Below are 24,514 nucleotides of genomic sequence, written 5' to 3'. Positions count from 1 at the left end.
ATCCAGCCTGTCCAGATCCCTTTGCAGAGCCTTCCTACCTTCCAGCAGATCAACATTCCCACCCAACTTCGTGTCATCTGCGAACTGACTAAGGGTGTGCTTGATCCCCTTGTCCAGGTCATCAGGAAAGATATCAAACAGGACTGACCCAAATACTGAGCCCTGAGGAGCACCACATGTAACTGGCCTCCAACTGCATGTAACTCCATTTACCACCACTCTCTGGGCTTGGCCATCCAGGCAGATTTTACCCAGCAAAGAGTTCACCCGTCCAAGCCATGAGCAGCCAGTTTCTCCAGGAGAATGCTGTGGGTAGTGGTGTTTGATCACAACAGTGCTACTGAATATTGTGTTGAGTCTTGAGTTTCTCTTTATCAATGCTCAGTGTTTATGTTTAGGTAACAATCTGCTGGAACTCTTTTAACCTACTGGAACTCTTTCAGTATAGGCCTCAACATTATATTGAATGGAATTGGTTACTTTTGTTGTGAGAAAACATGGGAGTTACAATGAGAACTAGAAGCAGAAGTTAGTGTTGGGCAATGCATTTAAAAAAAGGAGGAGTTTTCTACTACTCATAGCCTGTGCTGTAACTCAGCTTTGGGGACCTGTCCTTCTTGTTATATGTTCTCAGTGCTACTCTTTATTTCTGCTTTGTCTGCTGTTGTCTTCTTCAGGCCTTTCAAGACCATTATCTTGCTTAAAACAAGTTCATGGCTTTATAAGAATGTTTCTTTCTTCTATTTGCTCCTCTACCCCCAAAAGAAAATACCGTGTATATCGTGTCTCAGGCATGTGGAAAAGTTGCAAGCAAAAAGTGAACCACACCATACAGTCTCTAGCTGTAGAGGAAGATTATCTCACCTCTTTTTAGTTGTTTGAACATCAGATTCACTGGGAGTAGGAAAGGATCTCCCAGTTGTTGCTAGAATGAGAGTTGTCCCAGTGGACAATTCACCCCTAATGTGTGATGCATCTGTCTCCAAATGGGATGAATTTACTCTCATGATACTTCTCTCTTGTCCAACTGTAGAAGAACAAGCCAGACAATGAGTTTAGACTAAACACATAACTTCTAGACAGCCAAAGTTGAGTGAGTTGAATTTTACTGTGGCCACTGATGCAGCTGTGAGAATGCTCTACATGAGCCCACTGCTCACGCTCCAGCTCAGTGAAATCCATTGCTTTTAATGCATTTGTTACCTTAGTTAAAAGCATATTTAGGGACATTTGGGGACACCACTGCCAGCATTTATGAAGAGTGAAATGGATTTTAATAGAGTCATCTCCTGATCATACTTATTGGGAGTGGACAAGCACTGGTCATGCTTTTGCTGAAGTGCAGTTGATGGGGGAAGTTCAAGGCTCCACTGCTTTGAGGATGAATGGCTTTTTGTACATCAGCAAATACGTGATCTGTGAAATTTTTATGTTCAGTATTGAATTCATATGTGATGTCTGAGAAATGACCTCAACAGATCTTGTGGTTTCTCAGGCTTTTAAAATTACTCACTATAATGCTAACCCTAATTATAAATCTCCAGCAAGGGCACATATGCAGATATATTCAGCATCACTCAAAAATAAATGTAAACCATTCCTTAAATATTTGATTTAATGTCAAATATTTCAGGATATCCTGAAATAGCTGGTGGTGAGAGCTGTTAATGGATATGAATTACATTTTTTTTTATTGGGAAATTTTATTTTTTTAGTAGTTTGGTAATTTGAATTCTGTTTCGGGAGACTGTTTAAAATATGTTGATTACGTCAGCTAATATGTGTTGATACCTTTTGTGTAAGCACTTATTTGTTTCCTAACAGCACAATAGACAAAATACTTCATGAATGTTAATGATAACAAGAAATAAGCATACCATCGTGTTAAAGATCGTGTAATCCAGAGGGAGAAGCAAAGTAGCAATGACATGAAGAACAATTTCATCTGTTCAGTTTTACCTGGCCTGAGTGTTTCTCTAAAAGTACCCTTTCTTTTCACTTGCCATAATGGAATTCCAGGGCAGTTGGATGCTTAATTGCTGTTAAAAATGGATGAATCTCAACCCAAGCAAGGCTCTGAGAATCATGGAGGAAAATATCTATCCTAGTAAAGAACATGAAATTCTGTCTCCTGGTTATCATGTAACTGGAGGTGAAGAACATCCTGTTTCAGTGCTGGGAAATCATGTAACTTTATATGCAAGAAGGAAGTGTGTGCCCTCGGAATTAATGGTTTCTGACGGTGATGAGCATAACTCACCTTTTCCCGGCCTTAATTGCTCACAGTGTGCTTACAGTTGTGATACACTGGATGGAAGGAATTACCTGGGAGGGGATTGAATTCTTGTTTTGGTTCACATCCTTGTTTTCAGCCCTTTTCCGTTTCCCTATAGGCTACAGAGAGAAAGCAGGGGCAGCTTATGGCTGTAGGCACATGCCAGTATGTGGGAGCAACAGGAGATATTGTCTGCTGGCATTTGTGCTTTCTTAACAGTAAGTACTAGTCCTTTCCAAAGCAAAGACTCTGTCCAAGTATGATGGCCCCACAATGAGAGGCACACACTAAACCTGCTATTGGTCTAACTTCTATATCATACTGTCACTTGAGTAAATTGCACTTTGTTCTTGGAGCAAATTGTGCTGTAACTACTTGTAGCACATACTAATTACTTTGTAAGATTTTTCGTACCAGCAGAGGTGATGAGGTGTAAATTCCAGTTAAAACAGGTCACTGTATTTGCTAGTCTTTGCACTTCTCAATATGGTTCTAGACCTGGTATTTTACTTCAAACATGAAGACTTTTTTCTTTCTTTGTGTTCTCTGGATGGCTAAAAGCAGAACTGCAGCACCTTATTTGGTCAACAGATCTTACCTGGGGCATGATGGCCAACCTCCTCAGTTCCCCCCATTGTGTGCTCTGCAGGAGTCTCCCACTGGGACTCTACTCAGAAGGTGCTGCCTTTGCTTAGTTTGCATGAACCTGCTGAGGAGTGTTGATGATTCGGTAAGAATTAAAAAGCCAGAAGGACACCAGTGACATGAAGCTCCATGTATCTTTCTCATCCTGTGAAGCCTTTACCATTCTCCTGGCCAAGAGCTTGTTCAGTGTTTGAGAGTAGACAGGATGCCTCAAGCTGTTTGGTAGCAACAATTTAAGAAATATTTACAGTCTAAAAAAGGAAAAGCTGATAATATTGGCTCGTTAGTGCCATATCAGGGTTATGGCTCTCCCTGGTTTAGTCACGTGATGTTCTTTGTCAAGCATTAGGAGACATTGTGATTAAAAATCAGTAAAAGGTCAGTACAAGAAGTATGTAAGCAGTAATAATGGTTCAATGCCATTGTGGTCTTCTCTATCTAGAAGTTCTTTCCCTAAGGAGATTTATTCTGTCTGACAGGGTAGTCTGACTTACTTAAGTAAATTATGATGAACAAAGATAATTTCTGAAGCTGATAGCAAGACAGTGTTTTGGTGGAGATTGCTAAAGTATGTGTATATGTTCAAATTTCACTTGAGGACTGGTGACAACATGAACCTAAACATTATATAAATAGGCAAAAATGAAGTATAATTTGTAAGTTTCATACTAGGCATCTCAGTAATAATCACTTGTAGCACAGTTGAGGGACGCGATTGTCCCACTCTACTCTGCACTGGTGCAGCCACACATTAAGTCTTATGTGCAGTTTTGGGCTGCTATATAAGAAAGATATAAGGCTATTAGAGAGTGTCCAGAGGACACTGGAGTGTCTCCTCCAGTAGAGGAGAAGCTGTAACAGGAGCAGCTGAAGTCACTTGGCTTGTTTAGCCTAGAGAAGAGGACACTGAGGGGAGACCTCATAGTGATCAACGCCTTCCTCATGAGGGGAAGCAGAGGGGCAGACACTGATCTCTCTGGTGATGGGGCAGCATGAAGTTGTATTAGGGAAGGTTTAGGTTGGATATTAGGAAGAGGTTCTTCACTGAGAGGGCGGTTGGGCACTGGAACAGGCTTCCCAGGGAAGTGCTCACAGCACCAAGACTGTCTGAGTTCAAGAAGTGTTTGGACAATGCTCTCAGGCACATGGTGTGACTCTTGGGGATGGTTCTGTGAAGGGCCAGGAGTTGGTCTTCAGTGATCCTTGAGGGTCCTTCCAACTCAGGATATTCTCTTATTCTATTATTCATTTATGTTTTTATATCATAAATAAAATATATTGCTCTTGCATAGCCCAGGAATCTGTAAATTACCTGGATATTAACATTAAACAAAGCATATATGCAAATGTAAATTTAAAATTAGATGCATGCTATTTTTAAGTACATAAAAACTTGATTTTCAGCATTAGAGAAAAAAACCACAAATTAGATAAAATCAATTCCTTTTGCAGTTATACACATTATCCTCAAGGTTAAATGAATTAAAACTCTCTTTCTGGAGGAATTCAACCCAAGACTGAAAATGTGGTCAAAAAAGTCGCATTGTGTTAGCCTGATGTTTGACTTTTGATAGCACATCCCCAAAGACTTCTCTTTGACGTACCTTGAACAGAAAACACTTGTTTCCCACGAAGCCTGTTGTTGCTGATAAAGCTCATTTATATCAAAGTGGTATCTAATATGACACTGCTGTATTCTGGCTTTAAGAAAAAAACAGTTGAGTAGCTCATTTGCCTTTGTAAACCTGCTGTGCCTAAAGATGTATTTTAGCTATTCTGTCCAAAGCCCAGATCACACTAAGTCTGTACAACACATGTTTTTAAACAGAGCATGAAAGAAAACATTATTGCACGTTAAAACAGAATAGAAGCCATAAAAGTTGTGTTTCAGAGACTATGTTAATGTACTCATGATAGTACCATGGTGATGCTTTCCTTTGATATTTGAGAGCTCTATCTGAGTGACAGAAAGCAGATCTCTTAGGAATCTCCTAAGCTTGAACATTTTGTATGGTTAAGTGAGAAATGAAGCAGAAGGGTGTAAGTTATTGTCTCTGAAGTATTTCACATTAACTGCAGGCGCAGGCAATTCTGTAAGGTACACACACATATATATGCACACACACATGCAGAAGCGGTGGGAAATTGAATGAAAGTTGAATATCCCATGTTCAACATAGGTAAGAGTAAAACCTTGCTCATAGTCATGAGGAAGCACTCTGGAGATTAAAGAAAGGCTTTTTGCCCAGCTCAGGCCACATGCTGTTAACAGACAATGTCCAGCTAAGAAATCCCGCTGGCCTTTCTTCCCTCTTCACCTTCTCTTGCCCCACAGATATAAGTACAAATCCCTTCTTTCTCTGCTTTGCCACAAACGTATAAGCAGATCTCTGTTCTGTCTGTGCTACTTTGCCAGTTTGATGCTGGGTTCAACATACAGGTCGGTCCCAGCAGCTTTGGATTTTGACGTGACTGGAGGCAAAGCCACTGTTTCTGCAATGTACAACAGCACCACTCCATTTGTGCTCCCCTATGATGGCTATAGTTATGTGTTGTTTGCTAACGTAACCATTCATTACATTGCTACAATCCAGAGACCGGTTCGTCTTTCAGAGACCTGAGATGACTCATGGATGGATTTTTTAAAGTGTCTGCTGTGTGAGGAGACAGGAGCAGAAAAACTCCTAAGGATCTTTCTGAAAACTGTAGGATTGTATTAAGAAGGGAGGTAGTTATTTTTTAACTTTCCTTGATAATGTGACTTGACTACATCATTACAAGGTGCCTCTGAAATCTGCTGTGAGAAGCAGCCATTATTGTAACACTTATTACACAAATTCCCCTAACTCTTCTTTCCACTCTAGTTTGTGTCCCACGAAAGGTAGCACTTTTCAGTGATGCACAAAACACAGAGCTTGTACCTTCCCTTTGCAAATTCCCTGAGAGTATGGACAGTTTCATTATTTCTCCTGTGTTTAAAAGACAGATCAGACTCCCAGTATATTCAATTTGAAGGTCTTTTGAGGCTGCTTAGAGAAATGTTGAATACATTTCCTGTACATCCATTTGTCAAGTTGGTAACAGATCTTGCATAACCAGACAAGAAACTCTTGTGTATCGGAATCTTGAGTGTTAAAGAAACTACTGAAATCTTCTGCCTTTCAGGTAATTAAAGAAGAGATCGTTTTTGAAACTTATGTTTTGCACTTGGAAGTTTTGCTTCCATGGACACATTTTGTTGGTATGAATTTTGCTTGTTAAGAATGAACTCAGGACCATCTCTGTTTTGGTTTCACCATAAATACAGAATTGCTCCGTGTCCAGTCTAGAGAAATTGTAAGATGCTGCAGCCAAGCTTTTCTTTAGACAGTCCACATCAGTTTTGCAAGACAGGCTGATAGAAGGTGGATCCTACAGAAACTCTTAATTTACACTGCGTGCAAGGTTGCCTTCCTTACCCTGCCTTGTGTTTTGGCTGTCAGAACATTAGATTCAAACAGAGCAGTGACCTGGCTGAAAGCAAGAGTTAGGGTGTAACAGCCTGAAGGCTTCATCTACGGATGTCCTTCCTGAAAAGTTCTGTTTCCTATTGTTAAACTGTGCTTTCCTTCCCCTGATAAAGTAATAAGTAAAGTATGTACAATCCTGGATGGCGTGAGCTCTTGCTGAGATTGATAGCAATGTCGAGAGTGATGCAGAAGCTTTTTCCTGTTGCATTTGCTTTTACTTTAGATTTAGGATTTAATATTTTGCCTGAACATTTCTCATTTTTTGTTGGGGTTTGTTGTGGAGTTTTTCCAGGTCTTGGACTTCTTGCATTTAGAAGAACTATTTTCTTCAAGGGATTTTAGTAGAATCATAGCTGAACTAAAATGTATCCAAATAAAAATAGTGAATAGCCACTTTGCATATCTCGATCTGTCTCAGTCTGGTTTTATAGTTAATAAGTCCCATATACTCATAACACTCCATATTCTCATGTTTCCAGACTGTATATAAGGGTTCTGTTTTCACATTTGATGACTTAAGAATTGCCTAGTCCTTCATTCTAGTAAAGTGTTAGCTTACAGTAAAGAAAATGATGAAAAATGAGCAGGCAAAGAAAACAAAACAGAGAAGAAAGTAATCTGAATAACAGAATGATTTTATTTTCTTCTCAAGCACTACTTAATGTTAAAAAAAGAAAACCTGAGAAGGTGGTTAAATGATTTTTACCTTGAAACAGAGAGAGGTGTGGTAAAGTGGGAGGCAAGGGGTGAGGGGTGTCACAGAGATTGGGGTTTCTATCCCCAATTATGTGCTGGCTGCTATGCTGCTGAATTACACTGAAAGCACTGAATGGTGCCATTATATTCCTTTTCAAAAGCTGTGGGCTATGAAATTCAATCTGAGGTATTTTTAATGAGTGTTCTGAGCCTCAGTTGCAGCTCTTCCAAAGAAACAAGGAGCACAGTGTGCCACTAAATAGCGCCAAGGCCGGGGGTTAAACTCATTCAGTTTTTTTCCTCTCAGGAAGAGAAAGTAATATCAACATTTATTTGACAGGTATATGCTTGGTTCCATAGTTGAGCTTTAGTAAAACACCTTTCCATAAAGAAAACATTCTGAAAAATGAGGTTCTATCAGCTTCACATCAAACTCCCATCTAGTTTCTGAAAACAAATCTTGTGGTGTGTTTTCCAAAGCCAGTGCCCACAGTGCACATGCTGAGCTTGTGCTGCAGGCATCCTTGCACTGCAGGATGCTCTTGACTCTAGCCATCAGGCACATCCTTGTGGGCAGAGCCATTTGGTGGAGGGTGCAGCTCATGCCAGATGGAGACATCTGCCCAGTTACACCCCTTGGCTGTCAATTAAACATAGATAATTCAGAGATAATCTTTGTCAGAGGCACCTGCTGCCATCCCTAGCTCTCCACTAAGGGTTTTGCTGTCATAGCTGGAATGGCTTTGATGTGACTCCTGCCTTTCTTGCCCTTTTGAACAAGCCAAAGCTTTTCAGAGAAGCATTTTTAGTGTGCACCTGGTTTTACAAAAGCCATGTAAAACAAGCACAAAAGTATTATTGCCTTCCATTTTTCTTACATGCTGAATTGTGAAGTACCTTGTTTCAGATGGTGAGGAAAGGACTGTTAATTGCATCTGCCCTGCAACTCACTCCAAGATCTAAAATTCAGGCTGGCTCTGGTTTTTGCAAGTCATCACCATTCAGTGTCAAGGCTCTGAAGCTGGAATACATTGTGTGGATGATACTCTTCAGAAATGAATATAGTCACTTCCAGCCGTAGATGTTTGCCTTGCTAAGGGAATAAAGAACTGCCACAAGCCACTTTTTAGTTTTGCTAGCAAAATTAGGCAGAGATGACTCAGCATTTACAGGAGATAATTTAGGGAGTTAGATGACATATTTTTAGTAAGTTTTCTCATTGTTCTTTTAATACCTCATTTTTCTTGTCCATTGTGTATTTTAAGGATGTTCAAGGAAAATAATTTTGGTTTAGTAACAGTGGTGCTGCCAAGAGTCTCCCACTGGAAGTCTCCAAGAACTGAATGGTTGGTGTGTGAAATTTTGCAGACTTAAACAGTCACTTAAAAGACTCGCTCTACCACTACTGATTTCCCACAAATGTTTTATACCTATCTGAAGGAAGTTAGCAGTAATGGTTGTACTACAAGAAACAAAGTTTGGGGTTTTTTTTCAGGAGGACTAATTGTGCAGAGACCTGTTTTTGCAGTTTGATATTTTTGGGGGTTAGGGCTTTTTGGCATTAGCAAGATCAGCATTCACATTTCATGTGAAGACATGCATTGTCCCTAATTGAAGAATTTCTTAGAGGAATACTGGGCAGATAATGAAGTTTTCCAGCTGAGTTCCTAAGGAGAGGAGATCAGAGCACTGCCTTTTAAGTTGATAAAGTGAATTTTATGTGCGTATGTGGGAAAGGTAGGGGTTTTTAAATTAGTACAGAAAAGTTAATACAAGGTCAGTTGTACTTTTTAACTGAAAGTCAGCTGGTTAAAATACTGTAAATTACAGCTACAGGAGCCAGTGAACCAGGAAACTAATCATGAAGTACTTTTTTAATGCTTTTCACCATGAATAACATTTTGTAATAAACAGATGTGTACTTAGACTAAAGTGACCAAAGGCTGAATGTTTTTGGTCTACATGGTTTGTGGTGTTTAGCTGGTGAGAAGTTTCAGTTTTCCTTTGGCATTAGTGAGAGCGGGATGGATGTGTGCCATAAATTCTGTGGGATTTTGTGCCTATAGCTGCCTGAGGAAAAAATTCTCCAAGCTCCAAGAATCTACCTCTTTCTTCCCCTTTCTTCCTCTTTACAAAGGCCTCCACTAGTTTTGCGGTGTTTGCTGCTGGTTATGTAGTAACAAACTCCTTGTCAACTAGAAATTAGAGTAATATAAAGGTGGGAAATAGAATCAGTATTAATATCATTTGCATTTGTAAGAACTGCAAAGAAATCAAAAGATTTGATTGTTATGCCTTAAGATGACAAGTTGGTCTGTGGTGTGAAAGACTCAGTTCTGAAGGTGCCCAGCCCACCTCTTCTCCATTTTTGTGTCATCACATGCTCATTAAAATGGCACATATAATGCAGTGTGGGTGGTATTTGCCCATTAAGGTATAAAACTGGGATTTTATGAGCCAGGTGAAAAGAGACCAAGCAGAGCTTCCAATTCCAGTAGCTTTACAGTACTGTAATTAGGGAGATGTACAGCTACCAGAGGATTTACTGTAGCTGAGTTTTGTGTTAGTCTGACCCTGCTGTAAGAAAAAGCTTAACCAAGCAATGCTAAAAACAGCCTCATCATAAAACTTTACATTAGCTTTCCTAGTAATATTTTTCTTTTTCCTTCAACATTATTTAACTATTAAAGAGGATTATTTAGTATTTAATGTTCACCTGAATTTTGCTGTTGGCTATTTCTACTAAAGTTGATTTTTGGGCATTGGAAGAGACTTTAAAGTTTAGTAAGAGCAATCCTTCTGCTGCTGCCTGTTTTAGAAAATATTTTGACATAAGACACTTTGTCATGATCAGAAATTCAAGAGCATGGTTATAATAACAAATCTGTGTATATTCAAATGTGGAAAATTGCAAATCTCTTTTGGAGACAATGCTAGAAATGCAAATGAATGAGGTGGTTATTAAAATCCTTCTCTTTATATTTTTGCCTCAATAATTTTTGGTGTGTTGATTTTTGGTTAGCAGTCAAATTCCTAAAATAGTCATTATTGGAGTCATCTTGTTTGTCATAGCTGATAGGTGTGTGGGGGGGAAGTGTAACTTTGCTGCTGCATTTTTTTTTTTAAGGGTAGGTATTTGGAGTAAAACACACCTGAAGTAAAAAGCACCGTATCTTACAATTACAATTACACTCTTTAAGAAAAGGTGCCACCACCAACAAAATTGATGGAAGGGTAAAAGTGTACATCAGAGACTGTGGAAAGCAAGCACTGGCATTAAGGGAATACAGCTTATGTGGTGAGTGTAAAGTAATAAAGCAGCCCACTAAGATCTTGAAAGAAAAGAACACTAAATAGTCTTATTGTTCGCACACAGCAGATGATCAATCGCCTGTTTTTAAGGCAGTATAAGAGACTTATTCTGTTACTGCATTTGGCCTCAATCCGCCCTTTGATGGTATGTGCACAGTCTGTGCAAAAGCATGTGGGACATGTGCCAGGAGTGGAGCCTTCAACTACATTAAAATGGAAAATATCTTAAAAGGAATGAGGTTATCATAGGTTATCATAAAAATCTACCGCTTCTCCTTAAATGGGATGCTACCTGGTGTCTGCAGGTACAGAGTGGGGATCTACCTATTTAAAATTACTGGTGGGAGTATGTGACTGCTGTGTTTAAAGGTGTCACTTCTCCGCTGTTCTTTGGCCTGGTATGTAGGAGTGATGAATCAGACTTCTTCCAACACTTTTCAGCTACCCAATCTGAGATGAATAGCAAGGTAAAAACTAGTAAGACCAGGTATAAGAGCTATCATTAAGGTCTAATGCTATTTTTATAGTTATCTAATCCTTCCTATGGGATTAACACCTGTACTTTGAAAGGGAGGAGAGGAGAAGGGCAGAGAATGTGTCTTGGCACTATTAGGTCCAGAGCAACAATACTCAGACCAGTACTTCTTGCCTTTAATCCCACCTTTCAGGAGATAGACTTTTGCTAAATATAGATTATGCATTTCATTTTATACCAGAAAGGAGAACTGTTTAAAATACAAAATTTGTCTTCAGATGCTGACAACATTGTTCTCTTGTGAGTAGTTTTCAAGCCTTCTTTGTAGTATAAATTTCTGACAGGGTTATTAGTTGCTCAATCTTATCTTTGAGGTTATTTTTATACTATTTGCTTATCATGAACACTTGTTGACAGGTTTTCTTTCCTTTCAAAACTGTAGATACATATATAATTTTTAACAGCTTTGAATAACTGTGAAAAGTTATACTGTTAAGAACATTGTTATTTTTAGTATTGATTACAACTGTGTATAACTTCAGAAATAGTAATGAAAATACTGGATGGAGTTTTCATGATCATTTCTATGCAGCTGTTAAATTGGAGTATAAAAATAATTTGGCAGTCAGGCTGATCTAATACAAGGCTGATCAGTACAAGGGATTTTTTCGGTGATTAACCATGAAAGAGCAAATAAAATTTTAAACACTGTACAATATAATATTGAAGTATTTGTGAAATATTTAGCATGACCAAACTATCGCATTTCATTTTAGAGCATTTGAGCACCCAAAATGTTATAGGAACAGGACATTAATGGAAGAAATGCCTGCCTTTATATGGTGGTAGGTAGGAATGTACGTTTTTCTTTTAGATGAACGTAAAGGAATTATTTTCTCTACTTATCAGTTGTTAACTAATACACAAGCAAGTGTAATTAAAAAAAAATCCGAACAAAAAACCCCAAACTTTTTTTCTGGCCCGTTTACAGTTTTGAAGAAGGAAAATAAAGTAGTCTGTGTTTCCACATGAAAATAATTTCTTTATTTCCCAAAAATGGGACTTAACATTTTTCAGATGTTCAGAAGAAAGTGTTTATTTTATTTTGGTTTTTTTTAACCTGATATTACTGCTCAGTAATGTTAAAAACAAACAAACCAACAAACATCTTTCAACCAAAGATCTTGTTCAGGCTGGGAACTGAGATTTGTTGGCTGTATAGAGAGAAGAACAGTAAAATAACTATTTGATGATAAACTTTTTTTTTTTTTGGTAGAATATTAGTGACATAATTGCTAAATAAACTGGGGGCAGGGGGTGTAATGTGTCCAAATGCACTTCTTTCAAAGACCTGGATACCTTCCAGATATTGCTATGTACTTTCTTTTTTTTTTTTTACAAAAAAACCCTATATTGTACTCGTGCCAAAGAATGGTCTAAACAAGTATGTAGAGGGAGATTTTTTTAAATGATTGGCAATCGCTAGAACATGAAAGAATTGTTGGACCTATTAAAATATACACCATTGAAAGATCATAAGCAACATGCAGTTTGGGATTTTGGTGGGAGTAGAGGGAGGTGAATTGAGTGTAGGACTGAGATGTTGAATGCATAACATGTAAAGCACTCTAGTTTGACTGGGTACCTTCATAGCTTGCAGCTAAAAGTGGTGATGCACATTATTCATAATTTAGAACTGGATGTTCTCTGAAAATGTAAAGTGACTTTTAAAATGTGATTTCACAGAGCTAAATGAAAGGCCAGTTCAATACGCATTAAGCAATAAGGAGGTGTAGCTGGAAATCAGTGAGCTTCTTTTCTCTGCAATAAATTCATAATATTATTTTGGTGTAAGGTTTATTATGCTGATGTCAAAAGAATAATAGTAGTTCCCTGGTATATCACTATGACTGTGGCTCACTTCTTCTAACATGAACCCTGTAACACAGATGTCTGGCTCCTTTTTGTCAGAAGTATTGCTCACACATCTGCCAGTATACTCAGATGGCTGGTTTGGGGTAGGAAGAATTGTCCTCTGGAGCTGCAATATTTTTCCATTGATTGTACAGGAGTCTGGCTGTCAACAGAAACAGGAGCAGTGGACCTCCACCCACTGCAGCTGCTTCCCAGCTCCTGTATGTTGCATGTGACCTTCCCCCAGGTGTGTTCCACCAGCATACCGTGCCCTCCTGTTTCCTTTCCCTCACTACCTTACAATGTGGTATCTGTGGTGACAAGTGGTCTGGAGGAATAGTCTTGCCACCAGCCTTCACTGTTTCCCTACTTCCATGTCAATGTCCCACTTGCATACTTCATACTTCTTTGATCTTCACCTTTGTGTGAGTTCTTTCCCTCCCTGTTGTGAGCTCTCATTCGATGATGCACAAGAAGAGCAGGAAATAGGTCTCCTGGCTCTCCTTTCCCATGTCCTCCATATTTGGCAACATTGGTGACCTTCCCTCATTCAAATCTGTGAAACTTTTGTGATGGCTGTCTTGAGCTTTCTCACTGTAGCAGTGAAAGGCCCTTCTGTAGCACAGGCTGTAGTAAAGCCTTTCCCCTCCCTGCAACCTGACGTGCATGCAGGGCTGTTTCGGGGGACTCATGGGCCCCCATGGATCAGCCTGGTGCTGGCATGGAGCAGGGAAAGCAGCCAAGCTCTGGCTTGTGCAGCCATGAAGCCACAGGGCTCTGGGACAGAAGCCAATGAAGCTTGCCTAGTACTTGCTGTCTGAGGCATGGCAACAGGGCCACACTTGATGGTTGGAAAATGCCTTCCAAATCCTGGAAATTTGTATTTTCTCATGGGGCTTGTAACCACATTCAAGTCAGGCACAACTGTGTACTATAGATGATGTCATCAGTATGGCACACTCATTCCTGAATGCTTCCTCTGTCAGCTTGTGTTTGTGGTGCTCTGAATGACTCCTGGTTTGCTTCTATACCCAGTGGACTGAACTTTTAATTTATTGTGTTTAAATTTTTTAGTAGAGATGTCATGGAACTGCACCATCTCTTTGAAACCTTGTGAGTTCCTGCTTTTGTGGATGTTGTACTTCTCTATCTGGTCCTGCAAGACTGGAGTTTCATCAGCCTCTAAATCTCAGCAGATGTTATATGCACAGCATTTCCTTTGAGAGAACTGTCAGATTTTATTTTGAGGTAGACTGATCAAAGCTAAGATGAGTTTAGAATAGTAATATTTACAAATATTAGAGTAAGAAGCATTTCATGTTATTGAGCCACACTCCAGAGAAAATGCCAAGTGACATAAACACTACAAGACTGTCGTTCCATCGTCTAAATGCTTCTAAGAAAAAAAAAAAACTTAAGAAAACACTCAGGAGGTTTTAATCGGATGCTTTAACTCAAGGTCTGAGATCAGACAGGCGTGGTCTCCTCAGCTAACCTTAGGCAGTGGGGTAACGCAGGTGGCCTCTCTGCATTTTTCCATTGGTCAAAAATCCCCATGCACCCAGAGACACTTTATTTTCCCTGGGAGGAATGATGAATGAGAGGAGCCCATCAGATACTTTAGCAAGACATACATACATATGCAGAGGCATATTTCCATTTTTCTGGTTGTGCATAAGTAAGAAAGCTGCTTGCTTGAGGGTGACTGACAAACATGTCCTTCTAGCAGCCCCAACCAAACTCTGAAGGCCTGAGACTAGTCTAGAAGCAGGAGTAGTTGCTTCTAAATCACTTCTGGGTGTGTTTTCAGAGCAGTAAAATAACATTGTTATTGCACTCAGTCTAGTGTCTCTAATATTATTCTGTTGCCTCCAAAGAAATGCACTTATCAGGAAGCTCTTTCATTAAGAGACAATGTATGTTTATTTTTGCTTATGTACAGTGATAGATGGAGTGGAAAATATGGGAATCTTTCTGTTAGACCTGACATACAAGGTGCAATGGTCTGTGTGGGCTGAGTGGTGGACATTAAGGCTGCTTCTGGTTTAATGAAGCTGGAAAATGTGAAGTGAGTGTATTCAAATATACTTGCACTTGATATTATTTTGGATATATTGTATCAGATCAAAAGTGCCTTTGCCTTCTTTGTATCTTCTTGGCATTTTGGTATGAATTACTTTGGTTAATGCAAGGTTATGGTGAATGCTTAAAAAAAAAGTACTTTTGTCTGCAATTGCTCTTGATGTGTTTTCTGGCAGTATTCATGAAGATAACGTTTGCTACAGCAAACATTAACAAACAGTTAATAAAATAATCAGAGTGAACGTTGCTTCCTGATGGCATAGGTCTGTTAGAGGCACTGGGAGTACGTTGAGCAAAAACCTGCTCAGTGAGTTCTTGGAGAAGTGAGCTTGGCTCTTCTCTTCAGACTTTTGAAACCAGCTGGCATTGAAGGGTTCAGTCATTGTGTCCTGCATCACCAGCGTGACAGTGCTGCTGTGGTGGCACATATATCCTTTCTGTAAAAAAATGTCATTGTTTTAGTTTCTCTGGTGTAAGCCTCACTACTGGATATTTACTTTTCACAATTCGTATTAGAAAATGTTAGATAAACTACCTTTGGAATGATGCTTTGTACTTCAGGTTGTGGTTGAAAAGCAGGTAATATCCTAGGTGGGAAAAATAAAGTCCATTTATTTTTTGATATCCTAGTAAAACAGAGACCAAACTGCATAGTGGTACATCTGGGATGGGATGGGAGCAGCTTCTCACTTGCAAGTGGGCTGTTGGTGTGGCCACTGCCTGGAGATGCCCACACTTGAGCTCAGAGTCAGGTCTGAGACAGGTCAGCTAGTCTGCTGATCTCTAATGGTTTTCTTTTCTTAGCTTAGTTACTGCTGTTTAATTTTGCTCTAGTAATTATTTACTGGGCTGAAAGGGAAGGGGCCAATCTGTAGGTTTGAGTGCAAGGGCGCTTGTCCAGGGTGTGATTGGCCTCTTATAACAGTGAGGTTTGTGCAATTTAATGGGTTATTATTTGTTCTGAAGTGACTGTAGGTGCATTTGTCCAAGGAACAAAAATATTTTATTTCAGTGATTGGCCTTTTTATACAGAGTCTGTCTTTTGCAGAAGACTTGCTAGTGAGCTGTAATTTACAGTATTTTCTGCAGGTGTGGATTTAACAGATGGGCTGATGAAAAGAATCCTTACAATCAGCAGAGCAGCAGCTCTGGAAGCTAATATTGGGCTAGAACATCTGGTCTTTATAGAGGAAGGCTTTCAGCATTTGGGGGGAAACACTTGCTCTTGACTCCTCCAAATTACTCACCAGTCCCATCAGGGTAACAGGCCTGAACCAGCCTCAGTGCCTCACAGCAGGAGGCTTAGGGTAAGCCCATGCGAAGTCAGAACCCATGACTTGAGCCTGTTGCAGATCAAGAGACATGCAGCAACCCCTGAGTCCCCGGTGTTTGGTATGATAGGCCTGTCAGTGGGCGTTCTGGTTTCATTATGTTGTACACAGATGTACGTAGCACCACCTGACATGGTTTGAAGGGACATGGGATGAAATAACTATCCTGCAAAATTCACAGTAAAAATTAGCCTTGGCAGACATAAGAGAACTATATCTCAAGTCCCTCTTCTCTACTTCTTCTGTTTCATGATATTTTTCTCTCAAAAATAAAAATACACTAAAGATGGATTCAGAACTGCCATCCAGGGATGGATGGATATATTCCGTAGCTTTAAAACTAGTGTAATTATTGTTAACTGCCCTGTGGGTATGGTTGTCATATCCACTGATTTTGTAAACAGTTTTGGCTGTGTTGTTTGCTGAATAATTTCTTAGCATAATAATTTTTCTTCCACTAATTAAAAGCATCTTTGTAACTCTAGGCTTTGTTTTCTTCTTATAGCAAAGAGCTCCAGGGAAAGTCTTGCATGATGCTGTTTGCAACCACCTGAACCTTGTCGAAGGTGACTACTTTGGCCTTGAATTTCCAGATAATAAAAAGATGATGGTATGTAAATGGATTAATTTTCATCTGGTTTTCATTTGCATACGCACTGTATTCTCTTCTTTTGCTCCTTACTTGAAAGATATGTTTAATCCTCAATCTCCAAAAGGAAAAGGACTTTTTTAAAAAAAAAGTTCTTGCCTACTGGAGTTGAAGAAATGTTTTTAAAACCTAATTGCTCCTGTCAGACTTCATCTGTGTTGAAAATAACAGCCAATTCAGACACAAGTTTGGAAAGCATTTTGTTTTTATAAGTTGCTGTACAGAAGCCAAAGGCTGGATTGTTGCAAGCCTCAACTCTTGATTTTACAGTCCTGCTTGTTTTGGAGTGCAGAAATGATCTTTCTCCACTGACAGAGAAGTTGCAATGATTGTGACAGAGTTCATGAAAAACATTTTGGGGCAAGAAAAGGGATAGATAAAATATGATAAGGTTAATAAAAGGAAAGAAAAACCAAAAACCTCAAATAAATTGATGGAAGTTTTATCTCGGGAGCTGTGTGGCACAGTCAGGTGTCCTGGTCCTGACACTCTGGACTCTGGAGATCAGCTGCTGGCAACATTCAGGCATTGCACTAACAGTATCATGTAGCAGAGAAAGCTAGAGGCTAATGATTCTTAGCCTTTAATGACTTTCTTTTTGAAGTTTGTTTTACTTTAGACTTACTTGTGACCTACTGGCATGTGTGCTAGTTATCTGAATTGCTTTACCAGTACGTTCTGATGTACATTGGATTTCATGCCTGTTGGGTGGATTTTGCACCTGTAGCCTGGCTGACCTAAAGGAGATGACTTTGGGCAATTAAAAAAAAAAATCTGTTCTCTGTCCATCTAGTTAAAATATGCATAAGGAGCAATATTTCTTAATGAAATAAACTGTAGCAATCTCTTGTCTGTCATGGTCTAGTACAGGCATATCATATCATGGCTAGGCTTTGCAAACAAAGATTTGAGAAAGACTCTACCCACATTTGCTACAGACACGCTGGTGGCTAAAGAGGCCAGTGCAAGATAGACAAGATCGGTTGCAAAAGGCTCAGCAGAAAGACTCCTTGGATGGTATCGGCAGGATGCGATTCTTTCTGCGTTGTCTTTTCGATGGTGATCCTGCGTGCGTTCTCAAAGGAAGCAGCAGCGTTATGGATTGTGTGTCTCCAGACCTCCCGACTGGAGGCCAGGGTAGACCAACAATGAAGACCAATGTGGCCAAGGCTGAGATGTTGAGTACAGGCATAGACACTAGACAACAGACATTGAAACTGAACACTAGTGGTCATATTGATTTAGGTTAACTGCAATTAAATAGGAAATTTTAAAAAATGGATGTTAATCTTTAGAAGTCATCTGCTTCACAGTTTGCTCTTGGAATTACATGAAATGCAGTTTACTAGAAAGTTTAGTATTCTGCCAGATATCTTTGGCTAATGCTTTAGGTAACTTGAGAGCTTAACATAACTCTTCAAAACAGTGCAACTGTACAGTACTATTACAGCAGAGGGTTTGCGTAGTCATGTTAATAATGACATGCTGACATTGCTGATGTATGTATGTAAAACCGAAATGAATTCTAACATTTATTGTATATACAGTTCCTTTTTAGTTTTCTAGAAAGTAGAGAAGGTCATTTGATCAACCTTCTCTGCTTCACAGGTCGTTAAGTTTCAAATGGATGACCCTCTGTGTTTTGCTCAGAGAACTCAAGTAAACAGTTTTCAGTCTTGTGAAAACAGAACCCTTTATTTGCTTGAGGCAGAACACAGGAGAGATCGAGGTGCTGCCACTGCCTGAGGCTCTTGCAGTGGCAGGAACTGACTGGCTGGAAATATGTCTGGACAGTCACAGCGGGGAAGACGTGGTTCTGATGAAGAGGAAGGTGGAAAAAACCCCCTAAAGCTATTGCCAGTTTGACCTGAAGGAAAATAGCTCCATGCACTGAGCATGGTAACTCACCCGGCCCCTACTCTTGGGAAAGGAAATAGTAGCCAAATATCTGAGAGCACTGGTCTACATTCTGGCTGGTTGTTCCAGTCTTTGCTTCTGAAAAGTGGGGAGATACCACAAACCTTGCCTACATCCAGTCAGCTATGCCCCAAGAATGGTGAGATTCAGTGGAACGAATGGCTTCAACTACTTGAAAGCAACTCCCAGAAACTCTGAACCAGAAGATTTGATTATGAATTGTTGTTTCAGTTGCAACCAGTTTATATGATGCAGTTGAGGTGAATGTTCCTGTGGGATTTAACATTTTCTGAGCTTCATAATGGCCATAATGTAGAACTCAAACACTGTACAAATAAAAAAAATTGCAGTTAATAGTGTGTCTGAGAAATAAAACACACATGCTTATTTTGCATTCATATCATCTGAACAGAATGAGTTGCTTTTCCAATGTAGAGTGCAATGTAAAAGGAAAAATAAATATTTAGAGTGTATTTGTTTGGATGTAATATCTACATGAAGTCATATATTCACAGTTCAGCTGTGCTTATTTCAACATACAAGACTCCAGACCTCATATCTGACATATAGACAGTTGTATGTCAAGATGCCTGGCAGATGTATACATTCAAGCATGCCATACTTGCAACAGATAAGATCTGCTGAAGATGGGAGATGAATGTGGAGAGTCTGAAGGCTGCACTTCCTGCTGGGACAAGGAGAAATGAGGCACTGTTGCCAAGCTTTTATCAGACAAGTTTTTAATTTATTGAGCTTTACTATTGAGACTTAAGAGTTTCATCACAGAGTTTCATCACACTTGATGTCTGCCCCAATTCTCCACTGCTGAAATCTGGTCATCATTGTGGAATGCCAGCCTTCATTTAACAAATAAGTAATCTGGCCTCTGTAGTTCTGGAGAAAATTGAAAACATAAATCTTAATTGAGTCCTCACATTAATTTTCATTTCCAGTTTATAAACCAGTCTCAGATTTACGGTGTTTAGATATAGTGTGGGAGTTGCATGATGCGTATATTTTGATTCCTAGGGTTTGGTGACACTGGTGACATCTTTGTTTTGGCTCACATTTCTCTCTACATGCATTCAATACATGCATTTGTAGTATCCAGCAGTCTATCCAAGGATGTTATAACTTGCTTGTAGGATGACTGGGAAAGTAAAGAAAGGAATGATGCACTTGTGTGCTCAAGCTGTATCATAAACTACCTCTGGGGAGAAGGGAGATTTATCTTTTTTTAGTGTCAAGTAAAATATATTACTCCCATAATCTTGCAAACTGATTATTTCATACTTGATATGTCATTTTTCTAACTAAACTTGGCAAACTCCCTGGCCTTGGTTGCAGATTATGTGTGTGCAAACTTTCTGAAACAAAATAGTTTTAAGTTATTGAAGTGTCAGAGTGATTTAGAACCAGTTTAACATGTGATAAACACTGTGTTCCTGTTCTTGGATAACCAAGTTTCTTTAGCCTCTGAAAAAAAAGAAAAACACTTTCCTAGACTGAGAAATGTAAGAAGAATTCAAGCACTCATATTAGTAATGATAAAAATATAACACAGCATTGGAGGACTTATAGCAGCAATACAGGCCTGTTCCTGTCTGGCTTCTCAGGCGATTTTAGAAAATTGATATTTTGAGTATGTTTCAGTCTCTGCATAATGTAAAATTATTAAAGGTCAAAGAAGTAATAATTTTAATACATACTGTTTTTCTAGAGGAAGACTCAGTTAATTTGTTTTTTAATGGCTTTGACCTTTGTGATGGTTCTTCCACAAATTCCAGATATCTGCAAGGGAGGCCCTGTGCAATTTAGTGAGATAACAAAATGCAAATCTTGGGCATAGGTAGTTAGTTACCAGCTGAGAAGTGTGAGCTGTCACACTTCTCCAGGTCCTGTGAATCATCTGGCTTTTACCTTCTGCTTTCTGTAATGTTTTGTCCAGGACGTTCTGATTTGAGACTGCAGGATGTGGATTTAAGCTCTTAAAACTGTAATTCCACCTGCTACTTCCCTTTTGAAAGCTGAAGGAAAGACCCATACACTGTCCTGGAAAATGGGTTGTTAAAAAACATATGAAACTGAACTATATGCAGAAGTTACACTGTCCCCAGTTAAGAAAGTCTGGGCCTGAGCTTCCTGGCTTTATAAAAAAGAGAAAATTTTTCCACAAATCAAAAGTAAGCTTTCTCCTACCTTTGTGCTGTTGTCTGCCTCACATCTGAGAGGACATTCCTCCCACAGGTGCTGAGAGGGAGGCTCCTTTATCTACGTGGAGCCAAGCAAGGGAGCTCCAAATTTATGCCCAGACCTCACAGTAGGACTCCTGTTGGGTCCCCAAAACCAGGAGGCTGCTGCTTTCTTGTTTCTCTATTTGCCCAATGTTCTTGGCTCAAAGGCAAGCACCATCCCTTTTCACTTACCTTTCTCAAAATTAATTAGGATGAGGACCACAGTGACCGTATAGGACTGTCTTTTTCTAAACTCCTATTTTCAGTTGTTCTTTCCACAAAATGTTCCTGACCAAATGTGCTGATGTGTTGATGCCTGAGACAAGTGAGGGGTAGATTTCCTCACTGTTTCCCATCTCTCTGAATCTGTACTGCTTCAAAAGCTGTGCCAATTAACAATGCCAGTTCCTGAGCATCTTCCAGAGTTTTAGGGAGAAAATCCACTGTGTATAATTAAGGAAAGCATAATGACCACACTGGAAAAAAATACGTATGCTGCTGATAATCTAAGTAATGCAATTAAAAATGCTCCTCTAGTAGTTTGTTCAGAGATGATAACCACCTTCTTTTGTTTTCAGGTGTGGCTTGATCTTTTGAAGCCTGTTATGAAACAGATTAGAAGTAAGTATTTCCTTGTTGACATTTCTTTCCTTAGTCTGAGAGTATTTGAATAAATTAGGACTCTGTCAGTTGCAATCTTTAGCTTCTAAACTTTCTTTGCTGAATTTTTTTGGGATTCTTTTTTATTTCTGATCTGTCCTTAAGAGATGTACTCTGCATGATGTGAAATTATGTCACATGAACATATGAAGGGGCTGACCCTGTAGGAGGCTGAAGTTTAGTCAGTCACTAGAAGAGGCACTGGTGGCAGTGGAGGTAACAATTTTGTAGAGAAAAATTTAGTACAGTAAAAAAAGTTTTAAAGGAAGCATACATCCCTGACAGGTAGCAGTAATTGGGATAGAAGAAAAAGAACACAAAGATGTTACTACTGGGAAGGAGCTAGCAGATGTATTACAACTGTGTGGGACATTGCTGCGGAACCTGAAACTATTAGAGATGAAGAGGAGGAAACAGTTGGAATAGGGCCTTCAGGAGAAGTTATGATGGGTGGTGGGAAAGGATAGGAAATTGTAAATAGCCACCAGCTCTGGAAAGAGTAGAAGTGAACAGGAAAGGTTTTGCTTATTTTGTTTCTCTGTCAAATATCAGACAAGTTTTTAATTTATTTAGCTTTACTATTGAGACTTAAGTTTTCCTAGGTGCATCTCTGGTGGTGTTAGTCTGAGTATATGCTCTGGCACCTGTCCCTCTCACACAATGAAGATGTATTGTTTCTTTTGTCACTGGTCGTACTTGCAAAAGTTGGAACATATGTGCTGCTGTTAAAACGGAAATAATAATTTGTTAGTGACCTTGAAAAATAGAGTGTATTTGAAAAATACACTTGAAAAATAGAGCGTATAATTAGCTCTCTCCTGTTCCAGAGCAAGGAAAATAGACACACATAATATTTTATTGGATTGACTCATGTAATTACTAGAAACAGACTTGGTTTTAGGAGAGTAGCTCTTGACGAAGTTACTGTTCTCTTTTATTGTGTGTAAATTTTATTGGGCAGTCTCTAAATATCCTGCATACTAACAAAGGACAGGAGGTTAGTGTGTCTCTACGCACTGCAGATTATATGAATCATCCCTTGTACATCCTTGTGGATAATAAAATTTGGCCAGCATGTTACTGATGTTTACTAACTTCCTTTGACATTTCCCCTAGGACCGAAGCACGTTGTTGTAAAATTTGTGGTAAAGTTCTTCCCACCTGACCACGCTCAGCTGCAGGAGGAACTGACAAGGTTAGTAGCTGCATGACTATTCTTTCTTGCTAAATCTCTGGTGGACAGAGGGGAAAACATGGAATTTGAGATGAATGGGTGAGGATCGATGACTGCCTCTTTGTATTAGCTTGATACGATTTGTCCCAGCCTTGAATGCACCTGAAAAAAGGGGCCCTAAGATTCAGTTGCAGTTCACGCTGAGGGGTTCTGCAAAGTGTGTGAGTCCTTTGCCTCCTTGGATTTGAAGTCCGAGGAAAGCTTTACTACACCCCAAGAGAAGTCAGTTCGGCAACAGAGTTCTCTAAGCCCCTTTGGCAGTGGTGTTGGAAGGGACCTGACTAAGTCGTGTATTGGCAGCCTGGATCACCCTTCTGCTGAGGGACACATGTGACAGCACTCGTGTTTGGGATAGAGCAGTTTTACATGAATTGCTAATTTACAGCACCACTGAACCCTATTTGTAGAGCCAACCCACACGCCAAAGGTTTGCACAGGTGAAAAGTGTGACTTTGGAGACGGAGAAATAGAAAGGAAAAGGAATAGAATGAAAAATAAGAGGAAGGTAGAGATAGATACACACACATGCAGACAGAGTACCTTAAAGGTGTGTTTCTTTTCACTGCATTTCAAAAACTTCATTGAACCTCTGAATTTCACACTGCTTTGGCACAAAGAGTTGTATTCCTCTGTGAGTAAATATGTATATGAGGGACCTGTTAAGGTTCTTTATCACTAAGAGGTCCTTCCTTTATGGTCAGAAACATTGTTTTGTTGCAGTATTTCTTCACTGCAACTTTTCATTTATTTTTCTGGTTAACAGTATTATAAATTACATGTTTCCATTTTCATTCAGTACTTTCACTATTAGTTTTTATTTTCAATCTTCTCACAAGGCAAAGTCCTCTTTTACAAAGAGCTCTGGTGTCCTTATGACTTGCATTATAGAGAACAAGTCCACTTTTGTGATGTTCACTTTTTATCTTTGTCATGTTTTATTTTGAAATAGAGCATTGGAATGGAAAAAAGTAAATTATTGATATCACTTTAAGGCCTGAAAAGAGAAAAGTAGAAATGTGGGGTAGGGAGAAGGAATATTTACTTGAAAGATTGAATAAAAAGAATAAAAGGATGAATGGAAACTCACAATGTGATGTTACTAATGAAACATTTCTGTTTCCCAGTAGATGTCCTGCACATCAGTTGCTTAGTATGTGAACTATAAATTGATTTTTGGTGATCTCCTTCTGCATCTGAAGATCTGCCTCTGAATCCTAATGACTTTTGTTGTTAGATTTTACGTATTCATGCTTAGGGACTTGAGTATATGTACACAGCAGTGTGCAGGATGTGAAAGCATTATCCACAGGGAGCTGCTTCATGACTTGAAGAAAAGAATATAGCATTTTTGAGCCATATTCTTCTCCCAGGGTGAATTTTTTGGGTAGGCAGATGTCTGCAGGTTTCAAAAGGACGTTATGTAGATCTGCCGTATTATTTCAGTACGTACATACACAGTACATTTCCATACTCCTCAAATCAGCTTGCCCCTTTTATTTTGTGTACCTACATCTCATCATTCAGAAATTCACTGTTCAAATGAGAGCTTTTCACAGAACTTATTAAAATCTAGTCTTATTA

At 39.2% G+C, this 24,514-nt stretch overlaps 1 protein-coding gene across 9 annotated transcripts in view; it reads left to right on the top strand.

Moving 5' to 3' along the window:
• Positions 1-24,514, top strand: part of FARP1 (FERM, ARH/RhoGEF and pleckstrin domain protein 1) — a 204,992-nt gene that overhangs the window by 120,773 nt on the left and 59,705 nt on the right. For all 9 annotated transcript variants that reach the window (XM_032681067.1, XM_032681066.1, XM_032681060.1 and 6 more), the window contains exons 3-5: positions 16,745-16,849; positions 21,618-21,660; positions 22,816-22,894. In XM_032681067.1, the coding sequence (XP_032536958.1) occupies positions 16,745-16,849; positions 21,618-21,660; positions 22,816-22,894 (227 nt within the window). The remainder of the gene's footprint in view (positions 1-16,744; positions 16,850-21,617; positions 21,661-22,815; positions 22,895-24,514) is intronic.

The sequence above is a fragment of the Chiroxiphia lanceolata genome, chromosome 2, assembly GCF_009829145.1.
Source record: "Chiroxiphia lanceolata isolate bChiLan1 chromosome 2, bChiLan1.pri, whole genome shotgun sequence".
Taxonomy (NCBI): Eukaryota; Metazoa; Chordata; class Aves; order Passeriformes; family Pipridae; genus Chiroxiphia; species Chiroxiphia lanceolata.
The sequence above is the reverse complement of the archived record's forward strand: the minus strand, read 5'-3'. Positions and strand labels throughout refer to the sequence as shown.